The sequence below is a fragment of the Haemaphysalis longicornis genome, unplaced genomic scaffold (assembly GCF_048455015.1).
Source record: "Haemaphysalis longicornis isolate Haplotype H1 unplaced genomic scaffold, Haemaphysalis longicornis Haplotype H1 scaffold_1, whole genome shotgun sequence".
Lineage (NCBI taxonomy): Eukaryota > Metazoa > Arthropoda > Arachnida > Ixodida > Ixodidae > Haemaphysalis > Haemaphysalis longicornis.
The window spans coordinates 248,386,876-248,407,397 of NW_027526203.1; the positions used below are offsets into that span (position 1 = coordinate 248,386,876).

General features: G+C 46.8%; 1 protein-coding gene across 1 annotated transcript in view; it reads right to left on the reverse strand.

Moving 5' to 3' along the window:
- Nucleotides 1–2,681: 2,681 nt before the first annotated feature.
- Nucleotides 2,682–20,522, reverse strand: part of LOC144143711 (methionine aminopeptidase 1-like) — a 36,511-nt gene continuing 18,670 nt past the window's right edge. Inside the window, exons 7-14 of the mRNA XM_077675469.1 lie at nucleotides 18,985–19,052; nucleotides 18,833–18,903; nucleotides 17,887–18,018; nucleotides 15,219–15,324; nucleotides 14,929–14,966; nucleotides 14,537–14,602; nucleotides 11,946–12,134; nucleotides 2,682–2,984 (exon numbers count right to left, since the gene is read on the reverse strand). Of these exons, the coding sequence (XP_077531595.1) occupies nucleotides 11,971–12,134; nucleotides 14,537–14,602; nucleotides 14,929–14,966; nucleotides 15,219–15,324; nucleotides 17,887–18,018; nucleotides 18,833–18,903; nucleotides 18,985–19,052 (645 nt within the window). The 3' untranslated portion in view covers nucleotides 2,682–2,984; nucleotides 11,946–11,970. The remainder of the gene's footprint in view (nucleotides 2,985–11,945; nucleotides 12,135–14,536; nucleotides 14,603–14,928; nucleotides 14,967–15,218; nucleotides 15,325–17,886; nucleotides 18,019–18,832; nucleotides 18,904–18,984; nucleotides 19,053–20,522) is intronic.

A 20,522-nucleotide genomic window follows, 5' to 3' on the forward strand; every position in this document is an offset into this window, starting at 1 on the left:
GCATATTTATTCCACAGTTCAACACTTATGCTTTTGCATTCAATACATAAGCTTAGGTGCCCTAGAATTTTAAGTGCGGAGCACTTGAGGCCTGGTTTGTCGTCGTAGCTCGTCTGGAGTCCCGGTATCTAGCCACCGCAGTCACGTGGCATCACGCACCCTAACAGAGGTTTCAAAAAGATAACCACTTCCTCTGGTCGGGATCGAACGTGGGCCCCTCACTTTACGAAGTCGATGTCAATCCCATTGCGCCACACAGGCACGTTACTCATATGCGAAGCGTTGGGGGTGATGTTTGCACTGCGCCGTTGCCACGGAGGCTACCGTTGCTAGACTGCAAATAAGTGCACAATAATATAAAATAAGGAAAACAATGAATTAACACGTTTATTAACAGGTGACCCTAGCCTTGCGTGGCATGCCGGCAACTGCTCCCCCGATCACACCGTTTTGCTGCTACGCACTCCCGGGAAATAACCAGGAGTCACCGAGGCTTGTGCTCCTTAAAAGCTGAAGGATCAGGCACAAAATGTCTCTCCTTGTGATCCAACGGCCTTTAGCCAAAATGGCATCATCCAAAGAGGCATGCGGAGCGGCTCTCCTTACCCGAAATTAGTGATAACGGGGCGGTGGCACCCTCTCTTGACTACTTTCAGCACAAATGCCAGGCTGATACTGAAACTAGTCAAGAGAGGGTGCCCCAGCTCTTTTGGTGAATCACTGCCCAGCACTTCACAGCTTTCGCGTCGAGTGGAACTGCTTTAAATTTTTACTACGTACCTTCGCCCAACGTGTCAACACAGACGAGCTTGCCACACCACTGCAAAAGGCTACAGAACAGCTCATTGCAGCTATTTTTTTGTGCTCACAAGGCTACATCCAAGTGATAGTTATGGTGATGCTACGGGTCATCCCTTTAATGGAAGTGTACTGCATGAACCTTCGCAAAAAGTGACTACTTACAGGAGAGCATCACAGCAGAATGTGCAATGCTGCACCATTTTGAATGTTAATGGAAGTATCCAGCTACTAGTTTTGGTGCTACAAGCATGCCAGAATGGTTGGTACTGCAGTAAATGCCGGTTTTGTTTACCGTACTTACCCGATTCTAACGCGCACCCGATTTGCCTGGCAAAAAAAAAAACGAAAAAACTTGCACCTCCGATTGTAACGCGCACGGAACTTTGTGACCCAGAGAAACGAATGCGAGAGAAATGGGCGATTTATTTCCCCAAGTAATCTCACTCATCTCACTCCTCGTCGCTTTCCGCTGACCACAACATCTCGTCCTCGGTGCCGTCAAGAGCGTTCGCGATGCCACACTTCTGAACGAACGAACTCCCGAACGATCGTGGCCCACGCCTCGCACGCCCATCCTGCGAGCTTCTCCAGAGGTGCACGCTTCAGCCGACCGCTCGCTTTGAACGCGTGAGAGCCGCTGCTGCCATTGCTGTTATCAAGTGCGCAAGTGGAACGATTTGACGATTTGTGTGAACGCCGATAGAAAAGCGCCTATACTTCCTGCGTTCGAAAATTTGTTGCTAAAGGCTTTGGCGCCATCTTGAGATGGTGATGGCGATGGGTGGGACGAAATTTCCGCTCCTTCGGCAGTTTCGGTTTCGTATCCGATTCTAACGCTCATGCGATTTTTCGGCCTATTTTTTCGGAAAAAAGGTGCGCGTTAGAATCGGGTTATTACGGTACTTGCCTTCTCCCATCAACATCAAATGTCGAACCCCAACAATATCTGACACCTTGATGCAAGCTGCATCACATATGCACATAAAGGAAGTGCCGAGTTGTCTGGTAGTGCTGAAACTCACCTTGTACAGGTCAGTACAGACGTGTCCTGGCAAAGTGTTTCCAAACGCTTCGCAGCACAGAGCACCTACACGACATGCGTGATGTCACTGCGAGCACTATATTCTCCCGAGCGCCTGCTAAAACGAACCCACCGTTCTGGTGCCGACGGCTTGGGTTCGAGCCCCAGCAGGCCTATCTTAGTTTTTTTTTTTTTTCATTTCCCTTTTTTTTTCTAAATTCAAATCTACACGTCATTTTTGTTAATAATGGCGACTTGGTATGTTTTAAATCGCTTTAGGTTTGGGGCGCAGACAATGACCATGTTGAATTACCGTTCTCCATCGCGCGAACAGACATGTCACGTGGGTGCTCTATGCAGCAAAGTGTTTGGAAATACGCTGGCAGTCACTTAGCCCTATTTTCAATACAAGCCACAGACGGTCACCGTTCTAGGCAGAAAATTTTAACATCAGCAGAGTGGCTGCATTTTGTTTCATTGCAAAAAAAAAAAAAAAAAATACTTTTAAACCACCACGGCACACTTGCTAGAGCAGCGTTTCCCACACCAAACTTTGCGCAGATGCGTAATATGCCAGATACTAAAATCACCAAGTATCCTCACAGTAGCTTTTTAGAATAGAGCTGGCTCCCTGGCAAGGAGTGTCAGGTAGGAAAACCCTCACCCGACTGTCCCCGATGAATGAGACATGCACTACATACTAAAGCAAAGGCCCCTCTGAATAAGAAGCACCTAGTACACAGTAGGATGTCTTATCCCAGGGCTCGGTCTTATCCCAGGGCTCGGACTTGTCTCTCCCAGCAGAGTTTTCTGGCATGAGCACCGGTCATTATTGGCTGCTTTAAACAGTGGGCACACATAGGAATCAACTGTTTTATTTCACACAGGCAGACTTAAATAGCAATGTAGTAGTTCATTTCATGTCAACAGCCCCGGTGCTAAATTTTGTGGGTGCAAAGTTTTCATGTGCCTGGTCCGTCAGGCTTTGCTTCCTTTGTTTCAGAGCTGCAGCTGTTTCATCGACAACGTTCCACGAGGGCAGTTGTTTAGCTTTAAGCAAGAAAAATAGTCAGTCTTCAGCACTGTCCTTGATCACAAGCTTTGAATTTAAATCACAGGCGAAATCCATTTTTTCTTTTTACAGACTGTTGGCATTCCTTATCTGCAAAACAGAAAAGAGAGGGGTATGAGAAACAAGGAAGCAAAAGAAAACATTGGCTAAATTCTGACACAGTCACACTAAAAAAAAAAAAAAAATTAATGGAGGATCCATTGGTGGATGGATCCTTGTTGGATCTTTAAGAATGCATGAGCAAACCAACCCTCTCGCTCACAAACTTGAGGCTTGGCTGGCCTAATGTGCACGCCTTGCTCCGGCTTTAGAATTCTGCAACACGGTGTTCCTTGCATGGTTTGCTCACTTTAGCAGCAGCACTATGGCTATCGGCATTTCAGTCACTGGTGCCATTTCCATTGTTTCCTCTTCTGCCACCCTGCAGTGGCATGCTCCTTTCAAACGCTTACAAGCAGCAACTGGAGTCATGGGACCCGTCGAGACAGCATGCGACGGGTGCATCGGCCGAAGCAGTTGGCAAGCTGTGCTCCCCCTTGATGTCTTCATGGCGACCGCAGCAGCGGAGCAAAGGAAGCGCAGGAAGCGCCAGTGCAGCCACGTGCTTTTTCATTGTGCTCTGTCACTCGGAGGACTTATCAACAGCGAAAATTTTTGCTGGCATCACCCCCATATTGCCCACAGAATAAAATAAAAACAGAAAAACAGCAGAAATCACTGTACTTATACAGATAAACCTCGATGTAACGAACTTCAATGTAACGAAACTCTCGATGTAACAAACCACGGAATTTTTTGTAACTTCATGTGTATGCACACCATGTATTTTCACCCTCTGTGTAACAAAGTCCCGTTTGCCCAAATTTCAATGTAACGAAGCTTCATGGAGATTCAGGCACAAAATTTTAGTTGTAGAAGCAGATTTTGGGAGACGCAAGCGCCGAAACGGGGTCTTAATAAAACGCGAACGGCGACACGGGCCGCCCAATGCCGCGGATGCAGGAGTCCATGAGCAAGCTCCTTGCCCACAAACTGCGTGGGGCGCATACACGGCCAGCGCACAGTTTCTGTTTCTGTCGGAGCTTGATCGTCTACTCGGGAGTCAGCGTGAACCGCATGGAGCGTTTTCTCCCTGCAAAAACGCGCCCCGCAAGCCACAAGCGCGCTGACGCAGCCGCGGAGACCACCCGCATGGTGCGGGTAGCTCCACGACCGCTTCTAACCGTTCGCTGAAACGCAACTCGAGGGGCAAACGAGAGGGTTATGCAAGAAAAAAAAAAGCGGATAAAGCAGGCGAAAATTTTAAACGTCATACGAGCCGCTTACGAAAGCGTTCATCAAATATCATCCGCAGTGGTAAGCCTAATCGTCTCTATACTCGGCTACAACTAAAGAACGGCATCACCTCATGTAGTGTATCACTCCGCCAAAGCACCGGACCCGTGACGTCAGTGCGCGCGCGTTTTGAAAGGGGTTTGCTATGAATGCGTGATATCGTCTGCCTTGTCTCACGCAGTTTGTTTGTCGTCACTGTAGTCGTTTATAAGCATATTAAGTCCAAATAATCACGGGAACGGCTCACGCCATGTTCAAAATATTCCCAGTAACGCCGCGCGGAGAAACATCCGGCTACGGTGATAAGGCACAGCGGCAACATTCGGTGACGTTCTTAAGTTGTCACCGAGTATACTGGTAGTGGAGCCGCCGTTACCGCATGCCACCGCTTTGCCCTTCATTAGAGTTCGCTCATGCTTATGGGTTCCATCGTTCCAGCAAGCATTTGTGAATCTTTGATCCTTGCGCACACATTTTTTTCACGCCCGCGTCCACGATTGCGCGCCGGCGGCGGCTTCTGCCTTCGCTAGAAAGCGACTCGTGCTGCGCGCAGCAGTGGGAGGAGCCTGACCAGTTTCGCCAATAGGGAGGTGTGCACCCTATGGCGAGAGCTTTGAGGCACTCGGGGATGCCGGCTGGCCCCACCAGAGACGATTAGGCTTACCACTGCGGAAGATATTTGATGTGCGCTTTCGTAAGCGCTGCGTATGACGTTTTACAGTGAAAATTTCGCCTGTGTTATCCGCTTTTTTTCTTGCATGCCCCTCTCGTTTGCCCCTCAAATTGCGTTTCGGCGAGCGGTTAGAAGCGGTCGCTGGAGCTATCTGCATCGTGCGGGTGGTCTCCGCGGCTGCGTCAGCGCGCCTGTGGCTTGCGGGGGGCGTTTTTGCGGGGAGAAAATGCTCCATGGAGCATTTTCATGGAACAGAGGGGGAGATAGCTTTCAATGGGATTTCAATGCAAAGTAGGTTAGGTGGTTGGCTGTATCGCACTGGACAACTTCCCTTTGCAGTGTTGTCCCGATGGCAACAAGTGAAGCATTTTTTTACTTAAATTTGAAAATTTCTGGCTTCTTTTATGTTTTTTTACTTTGCCTGGCGCAGCAACTTAGTACTCATACGTGCAGATGTTCATTGCCAAAGTTTGCATACGACAAGGATGCAAATGAGCTACTTTGAAGCTTGATTATATTGTGCATAACTCCAACTTAGATGAAAGGGGTCTTTTTTTCACTACTTTTGACGTTCAAGGCATCCAATATTTCTCGCAGCACAGTCGAGTATGCCCTAAGCCATAGATTATATGCATTGGTATCAATTATTTGCCTAAAAAAAATCACTGTTAAATGCTGCGACAGTAAGGTAAATTTTTAACGCAGAGAACCTATTTTTATTCCTATATTCCTAACTCAAACCTGTTTGCATGATTATTAGAAGTGCACAGGAAACGTTGCGCAAGAAAGGCGATATGGCTCGCGCGCATCGCAGCGCACGCTTACCGCGACATATCGTACTTTGATTATCCCTGATATGGCTTGTCAGGTCGCTTTTAAGATTATATCTAACGTCGCAGGCATTAATTACAACAACTGGCGTTCAATAATAACCGGTTGCGCAGACATGTGATGCTCCAATGCGCGTCGGCTATGCCGTGCACGCCGCAGCGTTTGACGCGTCGACCGCTTCTTTCCCAAGGCTAGCGAGCCCACAATCAAAACACAGCAATAACTAAGAGTGTAAACATTGCAAATCCGACCAAAAGTTCACTTCACGAACCGCTATCGCAAGCGCGCACACCGCGTCACCCTCCGGGGTCTGGCGACGGTAGAGTCACGCGCACCACGAAGCATTCGATGATCTCCGCCTTTCGAGCCACACAACTTCCCGCAATCTGGCTCGTGATCTCAGGCCTTCCCATCGCGATAACGTCCGTGTTGAATACCACAGACTGAACAGAAACTCGGCCGAGCGAAGCAGCGAAAATGAAGTCAAACCGCCCACACTACGCAGCTCAGGCGGCCGCCATCTTGCATTGCGCCGCGACACCCAATCAGGAGGGTCGTCTTTCCGCGCCCCGACCGGAGGACGAATAGCGCTTCAGCATCTATTTCTAGCTTCGTTTGTGCGTCGTTTCTTTTCTGCCGTTCGTGCTTTTGTGAATGAACGAAGATAAAAGAGACGAGCGGAACCGAAAAGACGAACGCTCGGCCGATCTAACGATATCAAAATGGCCGCGCCCGGTGGCACCGTTGCGGAGATACAGCGCTCCGAAAATACAGCCGTTTTTTCGCCCTTTTGCGCTGATAGTTTGTCACCGCGCCTGGCAAAACTATTTTTATATGCCACTTTGCGACGCTTTTCAGCGGAAAAACTTTGCAGACGCACAGAATAGGAAACATAGAAGCCGAATATGTGACTTTCAAAAAAACGATGTTTTGGTCATTTTTCTGAAGTTGAAAGCCGCGTTCCCCCTTAAGTGACTGAATATGAATATAATTGCACCCTGACATATGGCATACAAACATGGCCGTGAGCCCTCGTGTGTAACACGACAATGCCCTAATTGCTTTCCAGCCTTACCCAATCTGCCACTGTTGGGTAACTAGGCGAAGGACAGGGATTTCAATAAGTACGTGTGCACGCATCAAAATATTTTAAATGCGAATGCATTTATTAGTCGGGGGTTGTCTTGCGTCCATCGAGCGGCGTGCGCCTGCATTCCTCCAGCGCGAGCGCACGTGAGTGCGCGCCTCGTAGTTCTGCCTTCGTCGTCGTCGTAAATGCGAATGCATTTCTTAGTCGGGGGTTGTCGTGCTCCTTCGGCGTGCGCCCGCAGGTGTTACCTCTCCGCGCTGAATGCCGAACGCATGTGCTTGAAGCGAGCTGTACTAGTTTGCTCGAAGCGGCAAGGACGGCGAGTTCTGCGGTGTTAGTCTCGTGTCTAACGTGTATGGGAACTTGATATCGCACGCCGTTGCCACGTCTCCCGTTCGAGACACGTCTCCGTACAAGGACTTGTACACCCTTGCCTACACCGGAGACGGAGTCTTTGTGGTGACCGTGTACCTCGCGCCCAACCTCGCTCGAGACGCCGTTGCCGTGCAGCTGGACGCGGCTATGGAAAGAGTGCGCGTGCGCTCCAAACCCTCTGACCCCATAGTCTTGGTTGGCGACTTCAACGTTGACGTGCGCAAGAAGAGTGGCGAGTGGCTGGTCGAGTACATGCAGACCAGGCACTCTATGCATTGTCTCTCTGCCGGCTTCGACACGTGCCCCACTACTATTCACGGGAGTTGCATTGATCTGGTCTTTACGCGAAACTGTGACGCGCGTATGCTTCTCAAAGACCCTTTGACCGTGCACTTTAGCGATCACAAGGCAGTGATTGTGGCCGTCAGGTACAACGATAACACAAACAGGTGCTGATGAATAAATGATTACGTTCACACTCTCGTCATTAATTACGCCATTACTCGCAACACACTCATCGGTGCACCCAATGCATTCGCATTTCTGCACGATTCCCTTCGGGGAGGTGCGGGGGAATTTTTTTGACATGCAACGGTACGAGTCAGACAACACAGAAGATGCTCACGCATGTCAGACCCAAGGGGAATTCCCCCTTGCAAAGACGGCGCCCAAGTTGCACTTTCCATTGCCAGCCAGAACTTCACCATGCTTGGTCAAGTACCAGCTTTTACACGAAATGGTCACAGCGCTACACACAAGCTCATCACCTTGCCTTACCCCCCCCCGTAATGCATTTTTTGCTGGACTAGATTAACCCCTTGTAACCACACCCAGCAACATGCCCGTGCTCACTTTTCCCTCCCCATGAAAATGCAAGCAATTAACGCTCTCGCCAAAGTCCTTCGCTGGTTACAGTGGATCCAGCAACAACGGACTTCCACTCGCAACAGACCATTTCTGTTGGTTTGTTTGGTCCCCATGCATCTCAAGTGAAATCCAGTCTACTCATAGCGGACCCCGCTATAGCAGACTATCGGATACAACAGACAATTTTGGGCAAAAACTGTTTTGACTGAATGTTAATGCCGGACTTTCGCGGTGCCGGCACTCGATATGCTTTTTTAAAAATATTTTGGCAAGCAAACTACCATGTCTGGCAACATTGTCAATGTAGAATCGGGTCGTTGGTGCAGCCATGGCAAGCCAGTGCTGGGTAACTGATTCCACCGTCGGATAAACTAAGCATAATTAACGCTGTCGAAGCCGGCACAAAAACAGGCTGTCGCCAGAAGTACGGGCCTGCCTAAGCAGACGGTCCACTTGACCATCAAGAACAAGGATGCTGCTGAAGAACGTGACCCCGGTGAGACTGAAGAACAGCACTTTCGAATACGCAAAGTGGCGCACCGCGAAGTCGAGTCTGCCTGCGGCACAGTTTTTTTATGTAATACAGTTAAACCTGGATGCAACGAAGTCAACAAATGTTTGCAATCTTTCGTTACATCCAGGTATTCGTTACATGCAGGTTTCGAGTTGTTCGCTGGAATGAAGCAGAAACGAAGTCAATATGCTAGGCATCAGTGAGGATGAACTCAACCTTCATGGATTTATTTCACAGCCAGAAACTGCGCGAGTTGCGCCTGCTGCTTTCGCACGAGCTTAGGCACTACACGGCGCTCCAAAGAAGCAAGGTCACCTACTCTTGTATTAACATAACTTAAGTATCACTTTTGCCTTTTGACACTTTCCGGTGCCTTAACTCGTTACAAGAACGAAACTTATGCTTAAAGGGTGCCTTTTTGCGAACTTGATGCTCTTTACCGCACTCAAAATTGTTGAGAGGGTGCCAGCTGCAACCAGGCGGCAACATGGTTTTCTAAGAGCAGCACTCATCACCAACGAACCGATACCACAGATAGAATGGAAACGTGCGACTATACGCCGGCAGGACGGCCTAGCACCTCAAATCAGGTCTCGAACCAAAACCGCACTCTTACGTGGAAACGAAAGGTACTTTGCGATGCGCAAAAGAAACGTGAAGGGTAGTTACTCTTGCTAGCTGGTGTGGTGTCACGCTACACAAGCAAAACTAGAAGTCACTGCTAGATTAGCCACGGAATCATGCTGATGTTCATCATCAGCATCATCATGATGAATGTTGTGTTTAGGCGATTCCAGATGTTTTTATTGCTGCTGGCTCCTTAGGGTAGTGCTAAGATTCGTTAAATTAGTTAATTTCTCCGGTCGATATTTGAGTCAAAGTACAAAAAACAATGACTGATCAGCTCGCCGACTTGCGTTACATCAAGGTTAACCACGGCGACTTTTCGTTACATAGAGGTCACAAACAGATGGGCTTCAATAGGGAATTCAAAATCTTCATAAAATCCAGGAATTCGTTACGCAGAAATTCGTTACATCCAGGTTTAACTGTAAAGAACTCAGGTTCAGTGAAGTTCGGCATTTATTATTCCCACGCATGCACCGTTCTCGTTCCGTTCGATGAAAAAAGCATTAAATGCCTCAAGCAGGAGGATGGTTCCCATCCACTGTGTGCAATCTGCTGCTGGCCGTGCAGAGTTCAACTGGTCTAACTTTCGATTTCACACCTGCCCTTCATCAGACTATATCGTATCAGCTGTTTTACTGACCCGACTAAGACCATTAAAAATGTGGAATGTGCCTTGCGAGAACGTCAGGCAGCGATCCGAATTGCTTCACGAACAGTTTCGGGTAAACTTGCCTCACCACGAAGGGTTTGAAAAGAGCCTGGCTAATTCTGCTGGCCATGACTGATTTTTATTGCTGGTTAGTAATTGCTCCTAGTTACATTGCTTTATTTGCTCGGCCTAGCGTGCGTCTCTATGCACTCAAACAGGCCTTTTCCAAGTGCCTGTGCTAAGCTTCAAAAACAGCGTTAGGCGATTATTTCCCCCCACATGATTGCTGTGCAGAGATGCTGCAGATGTGTAAATTGTCTGTAGCATGTATATATGTATATGCAATGCTGGTCAAAGTTCCCACTTTATGCTAATAACCCCCCCCCCCCCCCCCCCCCCCCCCTACCCCCTCTCTATTTGGATACTGCATATACTTCAGATACAGCGGAAATTTTTTTCCGGATTTAGAGGAGGGTCTGTTGTAAAGGGCGTAGAGTGTACTACACCTGTGGATTGCAAGAGAGAAGCCGCCAAATTCTGCTGCTGTTTGCTACCCCAGTGGCTTGCAATTCCCGTACAGCAGAACACACTAGGAAGATCTGGGCCCTTCTTTGCAAGTACAATTCCCCACGCGCAGGCATTCCGTTAACGCGAAGAAATCACACATTGAACGAAAAAGCTCGCATTCTGTGTAGCAACTGAAACAGCAACCAAATTCTATAGCATGTGCTTCAGGAAATAGAGCATGAGCAGAGCCATGCGGAGAAGTGGAGATGCCACAGCTGCTTTTTGCCTGCCGCTCTCCTTGATAACCCCTCCAAATAGCAGTTTAATTTCAGCCGGTTTCGACCTCAGTTTGACTCTGGCCGTTTCTGTTCCCCTTGCTCAACGGCAGAACAGTCACCAGCAATCCAGGGTGCTCTGTACACTGCGGCACTCAATTGGTCATCGATGCTTTCGCATTCACAACTCTTAATAAGAAGCGCTCAAGTGTCCTCAAATTTTTGTACCGCACAGCAAAGTTTATTTCAACAAGATGGTGCGGTGCCACAATTAACTTGTTAAATGCATAGCTGCGCAAAATACTACCGCAGTGCTGTTATCGTCCAAGCCCATTAGCGCATGTCTCATGGCGGTTTCCCTGTTGCAATCCCCCTTTGGGTATACGCCACGGCGCCTATACGAGTGAGACTTGAAAGAAGACAAGGAAAAGGTGCGAGATGCGTTCTGCCTGCTTGCGAGTGCTACTGCATCGCGGCTTAGTCTGTTCCCTCCTGGCACAGATATGCCATTAAACCCTCCTTACTGTTTCATTTTTCCCGGGACAATATGACGGCCAGATGAGCAGCAACTGCAGCAGCCTTTCTACATAAAACAACGCAGTTTCAGTTGAATAACGTGCAGTCAGTAGGCCAGAGATCAAGGATCAGTGAAACAGTACAAACTTGATGTGCACCTCATGCGTTTGGCTACAGAACGTTGCGGTCTGCACTCTTATGCATTCATGGCTCACTGCACTTGCATAATGGTACGAATTCGTGCAAGCTCTTACACGCGTGTGCATTTTCATTATCTTGCGAGCAGGTCGCATAACCATGCTCCCTCAGGTAGATTTTTTGATGCTCACATTTTTACAGCGTTGCTCACCTCTACCTTCCTTTAAAAGCCAAAGATTAATTTCCCCAACTGCCGATCATGGGGGCTACAAAGCAAAGGCATCGTGTTGCTGTGGAGGATGCCTTGATTTATATCTTCAGGCGAGGTCCTTTTTTTTTTATGGAGATGACATGCAGAAACATCCGTGGTACACTGCATTTCTTGCATGCTAAAGAGTAACAGGTGATAAAAATTGTCTCAAAGGCCCCTGCCGCAGCCTGTCTCATTGACCAGGTTCTTTTCCGGCCCATTAAACCCATAATTCCACATTGTTCTGTTTTCTTTTCAAAACTTCTCACTTGAACCAATCAATGTGCTTACTTTCCAATGCCAGCCTCAAAGGCTACGACTTATTCTTCCTGCTTTGTTATCCAGCCGGCTGCGTGGGGTAAATTAAAACAACCCTAGAATTAAAATGCCTGACAACCTACCTAGGGCACACTTCTCCCCAAGGGGTCACTTGTCCATAAACCACGGCTGACCATCATGGGTGCGCCGACGGGTCAGAATCTCGCAGCCAGTGTCCGTCACAAGCAGGGTCTGCTCAAACTGGGCCGACCGTTTGCCGTCAGCCGTCACAGCAGTCCAGTTGTCAGGCCACACCTCGTCATGCCAGGTGCCTGCAAGTAGGCCCAGGGGCAGCAAAGGAGGCATTAAAACAGCCACAGAGCAGATGCATGCACGATTAGCACGCCTGTTACACTGCGAGGGAGGATGTGCAAAGCACATGAGAAGAATGAAGGAAACCTCGATATACTGCACGGCCTGAAAACTTGGCGAGCTTGTTCCCGCCGAGTTGAAATGAATGGACATTGCTCTCAGCAGTTATTTGAGATTGTTGAAGTAACCACAGGAAAAACTGTCTTAGCACAACACCAAAACAAAATAGGAAGTGTACTTCATTCACAAGATGTAAGCACTGCATAAACAAGTCATCACTTGCAGGGGTCGTTCTCATCCCCTTCACTAGCTCGCCAGAAGGCCAGACTCTGCTGAGAATGTCAAAGGCAATAACAGGTACAATGAGGCCTTAACTGGAGGCACCACATTTTATGTTTCTAGAGCTGGAGTATCACTCATAGGGCTCAGTCTTATCTCTTGACAGCTGGCTAGATTCCGAAGTGAGTTTCAAAGGTGATTACAGGCATGGTAGATGAGGCTTTGTACCGGAGGCACTACATTTTATCTTTTTTACAGCTGGAGTTTAGCTCTCGGGGCTTGGTCTTACCACCATCGTCAGATCACCGGAAGGCCAGACTCAACTGAGTGTCGAATGCAATGACAGGCACGGCAAAACCAACTGGAAGCACTACGCTTTGTTCTATAGATGGAGTATCATGCGTGGGGCTTGGTATTAACAATTACTAGAATCTAAGCTGATGCTTAAAAAAAAAAAAAGCAGGATATGAAAGTCAAGGGTTGGCTTAGATTCGAGGATTGGTATTAAAATACACCAAGTACTCATCGAAACCCAACAAGTAACATGCAGTTAGCCTTCCTGGAGAAAGAGCATTGCAGCCACTAGTACCTGCTGCCATAGCAACACAAAACGGAAATGGCAGGGCGTCATTTTATTATGTTCACTCAGTGTTCCAAATCAGCTTGGCAGTAAAAGTTTGCCTACTTGGTGCTGCTTCATTGGTAGCGGTATTACTACAGCACAGCCTTTATATGGAAGGCTGTGCTGGTGGACAGGAACTCGTCAAACCTCCAGGCAAGGTGCAACTCGGCATTGATAAAAGGTACATTTGCATTGGCAGAGGTCTCAACACAAGCTTGGGATGACATCCCAGAAAGCTTCCCTGTAGGCTCGATTAAAAGGTGCAGCACTGCGAATGCTCGTGACAGCTCCGAATATAGCGCAGGCTCTATGAGGGTGACAGCTACAAAAGCACAGCAACAACAAGGCCTGCGACGACAACAGAAAGTGAACTCGAGTAGTTTTGCCGCTAAAAAATATCAGTTTTGTGCCTGTTGTCATCCCCGCCTATTTTTACTGGCTTACATTTGAGGAAAATTAAAAAAAATTTGTGGCCTTCCAAATTTAAAAGGTAGGCTTAGATTCGGGTTGGCCTAGATTCAAGTGAATACGGCACCTCTGTTGCCAGCTGGCCAGACTCCGCTGTGAATGCCAAAGGTGATAACAAGCACGGCAGGTGAGGCCTTCTATAGGAGGCATTACTTTCTTATCTTTTCATATATCTGGAGTTTAACTCGCACGCTCAGTATTACCACCTTTGCCAGCTCACCCTTAGGCCAGACTCCACTTTGAATGTCAAAGGTGATAACAGGCACAGCAGGCAAGGTCTTCATTAGGAGGCACTACTTTCTTATCTTTTCATATAGCTGGAGTTTAACTCGCAGGCTCAGTATTATCACCTTTGCCAGGTCTGTTAGGCCAGACTCCGCTGTGAGTGTTAAAGACGATAACAAGCAATACCTTGTTTTATCCTTTTCTATAGCTGGTGAAATCTAAGGTTCGACGAAATCTCGCCTGGTCGGGTAAAAGATTCATAGTTGAAGAAACTGGTGATCGCCAACCAAAGGTTTATTTGAAAAGGTAAAAAGACGTGTCGGGCTTTGGGCTTTTCCGCTCAGTGAACAAGGTTTCCGTATGGAAGCCGAAACGTCCTTTTACCTTTTTAAATAAACCTTTGGTTGGCAATCACCAGTTTCTTCAACTATGAATTCTATAGCTTGTGTTTAACTCGCGGGGCTCAGTCTTTTCTCACAAAGCTTGCCGAAAGGCCACGTGACTGTGGGTGCTGAAGGTAGCAACAGTCAGTGGGCGGTGCAGGCGAATCTGTGTGGTGGGTGTACCACATACGACACGCTTGTTAGCTGCATTTTTCTGGCGAGCAAGGGTGTTACGTTCCCCCAGTTGAGGTTGTATAAGAGCGAATACCACGGGATATCTGCCAAGCGGATCAACGAGTGTCCACATTGCTACCTATAAGCACTTCAGGATGATTAACCATTTTTGCAGGCAGCAGCTTGTAGCCAAATACAAAAATGTGCTTACCTTCCGAGATCATGGGTTCAATTGTGAAGCAGTGGCCTGCTTTCATTACCCCAATGGCTTTGTTTTCTAAAAAGAAAAAAAGAGAGAGATACAGAGAGTGAGAGAGAAGTCACAGAAAAGCTGAAGTGAATGGTGCACACATACCACTTCAAAATAAATATGGTGATGACACCTAAAAACCCTGTACTCAGACACCCATGAAACTTCGTAACATACGTCCATGAAACTTCGTAACATACGTACAAAACCTTTTTGCAATTCTTCTTTTTATTCCCCTGCGCTCACTATGCACTCTGTTCAACTCATTATTGGCCCCCTTTTAGACTATCTTAAATCCCTTTTAGGGCCTTTAAAATCAATAATGTTGAAGGCAAAGTATAGGCACTACTTACTTGCATAGTGTGGAACACTAGGGGCTGTATGGAACAACCTAAAATGAAGCAAATCAGCATGATTTACCAAAGCACCACACAAGCACACAAAGGAAGAAAAAGCATTCGTAGAATTCTTCACAGAGAATGAAACAGTTCACGAGACATAGTCTACCGCTGCACGATAATGCATCACTCATCACTGAATCAACAGAAAAAATAAGGAAGAGCAAGCTGCATACTATTTTAAAATTAGAACTGTAAAATGAACTGGAGTATTAGAGCATTAGAGGGGGCATGCATGACCTTACCTGTGGATGCCATGGCCACAGTAACTGCGCACAACAGAGAAGCCATGGGACTGTGCGTGCTTCTGGATGATGTTGCCAATGTCCCGGTAACGCATGCCTGGGGTCACTGCATGGTAAATACGCGCATCACTGACAAGCTTTCAAGTCAGAACCCGCACAGATCCTCCTACTGCATGACCTTGTGTGTTACCACGCATGACTTCACTTTAGCCACACAGAGGAAAGTTGCACAGCCAGAAGCCGCGTGTCTTCAATCGACCTGACATCTTTGCCCAACATACAGGTGCACTACTGCACAGAGTGTGTCAAGGTAATTTAGACATTGCAGTTTTGAAGAAATTGTTAGAGCAGTATGAACGCCCATTTTGCCACTGCTTTACGTGGCCAGGTGGGTACTATGCAAGAAAGAATGTAACTACCCGAATATTAGTACTGAGACCTTATTAACTATTCAATAACCGGTTTCAAGACGCATGTTTGCATTATAAAGCTGGAGGTACAAAGGGGTCCCCCTGTCAAAGGAAACGAGCGAGTATGTGGCTGTCGTGCTCCCGGAAGCACCAGCGGTGAGAGAAGGTGAGAACAAGACTTAGCGGAGCATGCACTGTAACTGGTAGAGACAGGAGCGGCTGCGCATCATCGGCAACGGCAAGCCACTGCTGTTCAGCTTCGAAGCTCTCGAAAATTTCGCTCTCAAATGCCGAGTTGACAAAAAAAGTTTGTTTTAGCTGGAGAAGTCCACATATTAGTGTCCTTTATTTCTTGAGGCATTATAACTTAGCCTTTATTTTGTTCACAACAAGGCGAACACCTTACTTTTTTTTCTTGCCACTTTTGTCACACTATCCTGGGCTCAACCATGATGGCAAAGGCTGCCTGAAATACTGAATTTCTCGACCACTTTTTTTTTATTATTTCCACGATGCCTATAATGCTGGCAATAAACCTGGAAAGAAATGATCACTTTGTCACTGTTTGGAAAAACCACAAATATCGTAGAAGAATCGACACCTAGCGCTAGTTGGTAGTGGTTCTTGAACATCTTCAAATTAACCCTTTCGTTACGGCGGAAAAACGGCCGATTTTGAGTGCCTCCACAAAACTATTTCTTTTTCTTGAGCTAGTGGACACATTTAGCATTGGTATGCATGGAATTGTAGCTTATAGATTGCTCTTATAAACATGTAACAGCAGTTTTGTGAAAGGTACAATTACTTAGTTTATTAGTGAAATAATCAGAAAAAAATGCACAAAAAAGTATACACGCAACGTATATAGGCGACTGTAATGACCTTAAAAATTATTTTAGGAATTCTAAGATATACAAATTGTTCCTACATTTCTTGGCTATGATTCAATATATATATGTCAACGCTGTACCCCAAGTTTTGTATTTTTGTGGGCCCTTCAACCTATGTGCCCCTCCTCAAAGCCACTCGAGTGTAAGTCGGTTTTTGTGTTCTGACACCAAATCCTTTTCACATTAGTAAAAAAAAAAAAAAAAAAAAAAAAAAAAAAAAAAAACGGTACTCTGACACGAGTGCCAGGCTATTATGAAAGTGATAACGCGCTATGACGCGGCGCATTTCGCAAAATATCCCCACCGTACGTTGTCCAGACCCTACACATCAATGTGTAAAGCTGCAGTCGTCAGATAGGAAGCCCGTTTTGTTTATAAAAATAGAGCCCAAATACAGCAGACGCCGTTTTCACACATGTCGCCACTATCGCGGGTTCAAATTTCACTCTTGGCATGGTCTCTGCACGCGAAATATCAACAAAACATACTAAAATCGAAAAATGAGTTGTCAATAAATACGCCAGATGGCGTTAGTTGTCTGCCAGGTGCCGTTTTTAGCTTTCGCGGGACATTTGAAATCATCGGAACTCCGTGTCCGATGGCCTATGGCGCTGTAAGGAAAGAGTTAAGAGTGCATGGATCATGAACTTCAAGATGTGATGCGAGTTACACCAAACATACTGGGAAAATCTGGAATTTGAGTGACTTTCTCCAATTATGTTTTTCCCCCTTTTAAGTCGGCCTTTGAGCGTAAGACTTGAAAGCTCTCCACGCTGGGCGGCAGCGGTGCATCGTAGCAGACAATACGTAGCTGCTCCCGCTTCCAGCAGTCAGCGTGCATGTGACAGCTGTTACTGATTTGCACCATTTTTCGGTTTGGCGCTTTCGCAAACTGTGGTGGTCACATGCTTGCTTGTTCCCTTCACCATTGAACAGCTCAGTACATAATATGCAAAGCTCATAATTCAAACTCTGAAGGTTTTACACACCAAAGTTACACCTGAGCATTGAGGTGCGCCACAGCCGAGGGTTCCGGATTAATTTAGGCCAGCTGGAGATCTTAATCGCGCACCGAAACCTCGATACGTGCGCGTTTTTCATTTACCGCCTCTATCCGGAAAACGACCACCGCAGCCAGGGTCAAACCCGCATCTTTGAGCTCAGTAGCACCAACACCTTAGCCCCTGAGCCACCGTGGCAAATACAATGCAAAGCTACCTCCCGTTCAAAAAATCCCTGAATCTGAAGTGTAGTCAGAGATCCCCAACCCCCAAGTCTGCCTCCAAGTGCACGACCATTCCAGTTCTTATCACACACCCGGGGGCCACCTTTGGCCCACCCTGATAGTGTGTGTGCTGCGAAGCATACCTGCTTCTATGGCCTTGCTGAGGCACTCGTAGGTGACCTGGACCAGCTTGCGGCCACCCTCGTCCACATTTCCAATGAACACCGTCTCATTCAGGTCCCCATGGAAGCCACGGTGGTACACCGTGATGTCCACTGCACCAGGGAAAACAACAACCACCTCGGTCTGCGACGAGTGCGCCAAAGCAGCATTTCTCAGCTGGAAGAAGACAAAGCCAACCATTTCCCCCAAGGCAAAGAAATGTCCACAAGTCGTGCGATTTGCGCTAATTTCCTTTCTTGCCTAGACCCCTCCTCTCATGCCCCAAACTTACAGCTGCACTGTAGGTTTTTTTTCCTTGGTATTCACCTGGAAAAAGTTTTCATTCCGTTTTCTCCTGGTGAACACTTTTTATGGAAAGCTTTTTGCTTTAATTGCATGTGTGCTCTGTTCATAACAATATACCATGATCTTCACTATTTTTTCTGGCTTTCAACTGTGAATTGGGCATCTAATTCATGACCACTACGAACTCCATATGTGAGCCACAGCAAGGAAATATGCTTAATTAAACACACAAAAACATATGACAGTCTAACAACTGCATGGCTGTGTTGAAATTTTATCTCTTAACAAACACAGACAATGGGAGGGAAGTCGGCGCAATACATTGTCAAATAACCAGATCGTTCAGTTGAACTAAAGGTCGTTTGTACGCTAATTATACCGAAGTCTTTTGCCCATCTAGCTTTCTTGCTGCGACTGTGTTCAAACGTCAATGTATTATTGTTTGTTGTGCGATGAAGCCAGAAGAATTTTTAGGTTTTGCAGCAAAGCCAACTTTTTGTATTGACACAGGATTAAGTTCAGCGATATTGTAAAAAAAGAACTCAGGCTTGCCCATGAAAGCCTGTACGCTGGACAAACGTAAGCACCACAGCGTGCATAGGGACACAGCACAGGACTTACCGTTGAGCAAGTCCCCATCTTGTAAAGGCCGCATGTCGGGGATCCCATGACAGATGACCTCATTCACAGACCTGAAAAAGCAGGGCAGGGTCAACTTAGCCGGTCAATCTTGAAGCGAGCCCACTACTCCTCAAAGAGGCAATGGCACTTACGTGCAACAAGACTTCGGAAACTTGTAGTAGTTGAGCGGAGATGGGTAGCAGTCACGTTCAATGCTCGCCTGTAACCAAGCAAACCAGAGCAACAAACATGAAACAAGAACCATGATGTCTCAGATGGAGCTAAACTTAGCAACCACTAAAACCCTTTGCCTATTACTCATGAGAACTGGCTTGTATTAGCATTTGTAGCAACTGAAGCCATGAATTTATGTCATGAATTTAAAAGCTGTCAAAGGGCTTGCCTAGGGCTAAGCACTGCTCCCATGCATGGTTGATGGAAATTCAAAATGATAAATCTACACAAACCAATCGGGTAGGGCCTTTCACGTTTTGCTGATTTTGAGAAAGATTCCCAAACCATGCTTTAAAGGAGCCATGAAGACAAAACACAAGTGTGGTTCATTCGAAAGGTTGCCTCGTTACAATGATACTGACACCACTTTTAACGTACTCTTCGTTCAAATACGCTATATAATTAGGGAAAAAGGAAATGGCCATGCGACCCACTAGCTCATTTCCCGCAACAGAACCTATGATGTCATATGAGCCCAGCTGTGCGATTGGCCGAAGCCGACAAAAGCAAACGCAATTTAGGCAGTGCCAAACGAGCCATTTGTGCCTAAATGCAATGCGTAGCCATTTTAAAGCAGTAAGAATGGTGCGGTAAACAACAAAAGTTATGAAAATACACGTAAATATAGAAGTACCGATGCGCACTGCTGTTGGTACTGGGCGCACTATGTTTGTTTTAGCTGGACAGCAGTCCAACGCTTTAGAGTTGTTTAAGCGACGCTGGCCGATTGGCGTAAGGGACGTTGCCTTACGTGACCCTGCTTGTCAAGCGTACCCATGTTTCACGAAGCGATTACTTTTTACCGTAACAAACACAAAAAAGAGCCAGCCTGGGAGGTTTGACGACAGCAAGACTGCAGTGCCGAATGGCGCAGTGGAAGTTTGTGTACACGCCGTTATGACTTCACTGTAGACGTCACCAAAACACACGATTTGGCGGGAGAATCAAAAAACCTAAATGAATTAATTTCTCAGTGAATACGGCATCGTTTGCTGCCGCGCAACCGCTGAGGACGCGTATACACGAAATCTTTCGAATAAAACAAGCTTGTATTTTGTCTTCATGGCTCCTTTAAGCAATTGGTGTCCAGAATGTGCTCTTATAATTCATGCGGGTATTATTTTCACCACACAAGTGTTTTAAAAAGCTTCTTGAGCTCTGTAAAAGGAAGAAACTTCAGAAAAGGAAGAAACTTGACTTGATAAATGTAGAACAAACTCATTTGTCCTGTGGAGGAGAAAAATAAGGCTCGGCCGTAAATATCACAAAGAAACAACCATGCCCTCAAATTAAAATCCGAGAATGTCATACCCTGCAGAACTCTTCAAGGACTGAAATAAAACATACAAGGTCGAAATCCGCCCAGCAGTTGCCGTGCTATCCTTTCCACGAGCAACGAAGAACTTTTAAAACGCACTTTTGAGAAAACGGCTCTTAAGGTTTACAAAGACTACAT